General features: G+C 63.7%; 1 protein-coding gene across 1 annotated transcript; it reads left to right on the plus strand.

The window, feature by feature from the left end:
- Nucleotides 1-58: 58 nt before the first annotated feature.
- VOLCADRAFT_101324 (uncharacterized protein) lies at nt 59-466 on the plus strand (the record flags this gene model as incomplete). Its single annotated transcript, XM_002959760.1, has 1 exon — nt 59-466. One exon carries the CDS (start codon nt 59-61, stop codon nt 464-466), a length of 408 nt encoding a protein of 135 aa, XP_002959806.1.
- Nucleotides 467-805: the final 339 nt, after the last annotated feature.

The raw sequence follows: 805 nt of genomic DNA on the forward strand, positions 1-805 counted from the left end.
CGGCGGATGTGCAGCGCGGCTACCATCGCGCCCAATCAGCGCGACGGTGAACAGGCGGATGTGCAGCGCGGCTACCATCGCGCCCAATGGGCGCGACGGTGAACAGGCAGATGTGCGGCGCGGCTACCATCGCGCCCAATGGGCGCGATGGTCAACAGGCGGATGTGCAGCGCGGCTACCATCGCGCCCAATGGGCGCGACGGTCAACAGGCGGATGTGCGGTGTGGCTACCATCGCGCCCAATGGGCGCGACGGTAAACAGGCGGATGTGCGGCGCGGCTACCATCGCGCCCAATGGGCGCGACGGTCAACAGGCAGACGTGTGAGGCGGCTACCATCGTGCCCAATGGGCGCGACGGTCAACAGGCAGATGTGCGGCGCGGCTACCATCGCGCCCAATGGGCGCGACGGTCAACAGGCGGATGTGCAGCGCGGCTACCATCGCGCCCAATGGGCGCGACGGTGAACAGGCGGATGTGCAGCGCGGCTACCATCGCGCCCAATGGGCGCGACAGTCAACAGGCGGATGTGCATCATGGCTACCATCGCGCCCAATGGGCGCGACGGTCAACAGGCGGATGTGCGGCGCGGCTACCATCGCGCCCAATGGGCGCACTTTATTGAACTGCTATGCAAGACGTACATGTAACATGATATGCTAGATGTGGTATGCATACCACTGTTCACGGGGTCGGTGTTACACCACTGTATGTTGGATGCTCACCCTGCAGGGTGAGAAAGGATGAGCACATGGACTGAGGAAAATTACAGTGCAGGGGTGGGCATGCAGCTGCAGCACTCACCC

The sequence above is a fragment of the Volvox carteri genome (assembly GCF_000143455.1).
Source record: "Volvox carteri f. nagariensis unplaced genomic scaffold VOLCAscaffold_714, whole genome shotgun sequence".
NCBI lineage: Eukaryota > Viridiplantae > Chlorophyta > Chlorophyceae > Chlamydomonadales > Volvocaceae > Volvox > Volvox carteri.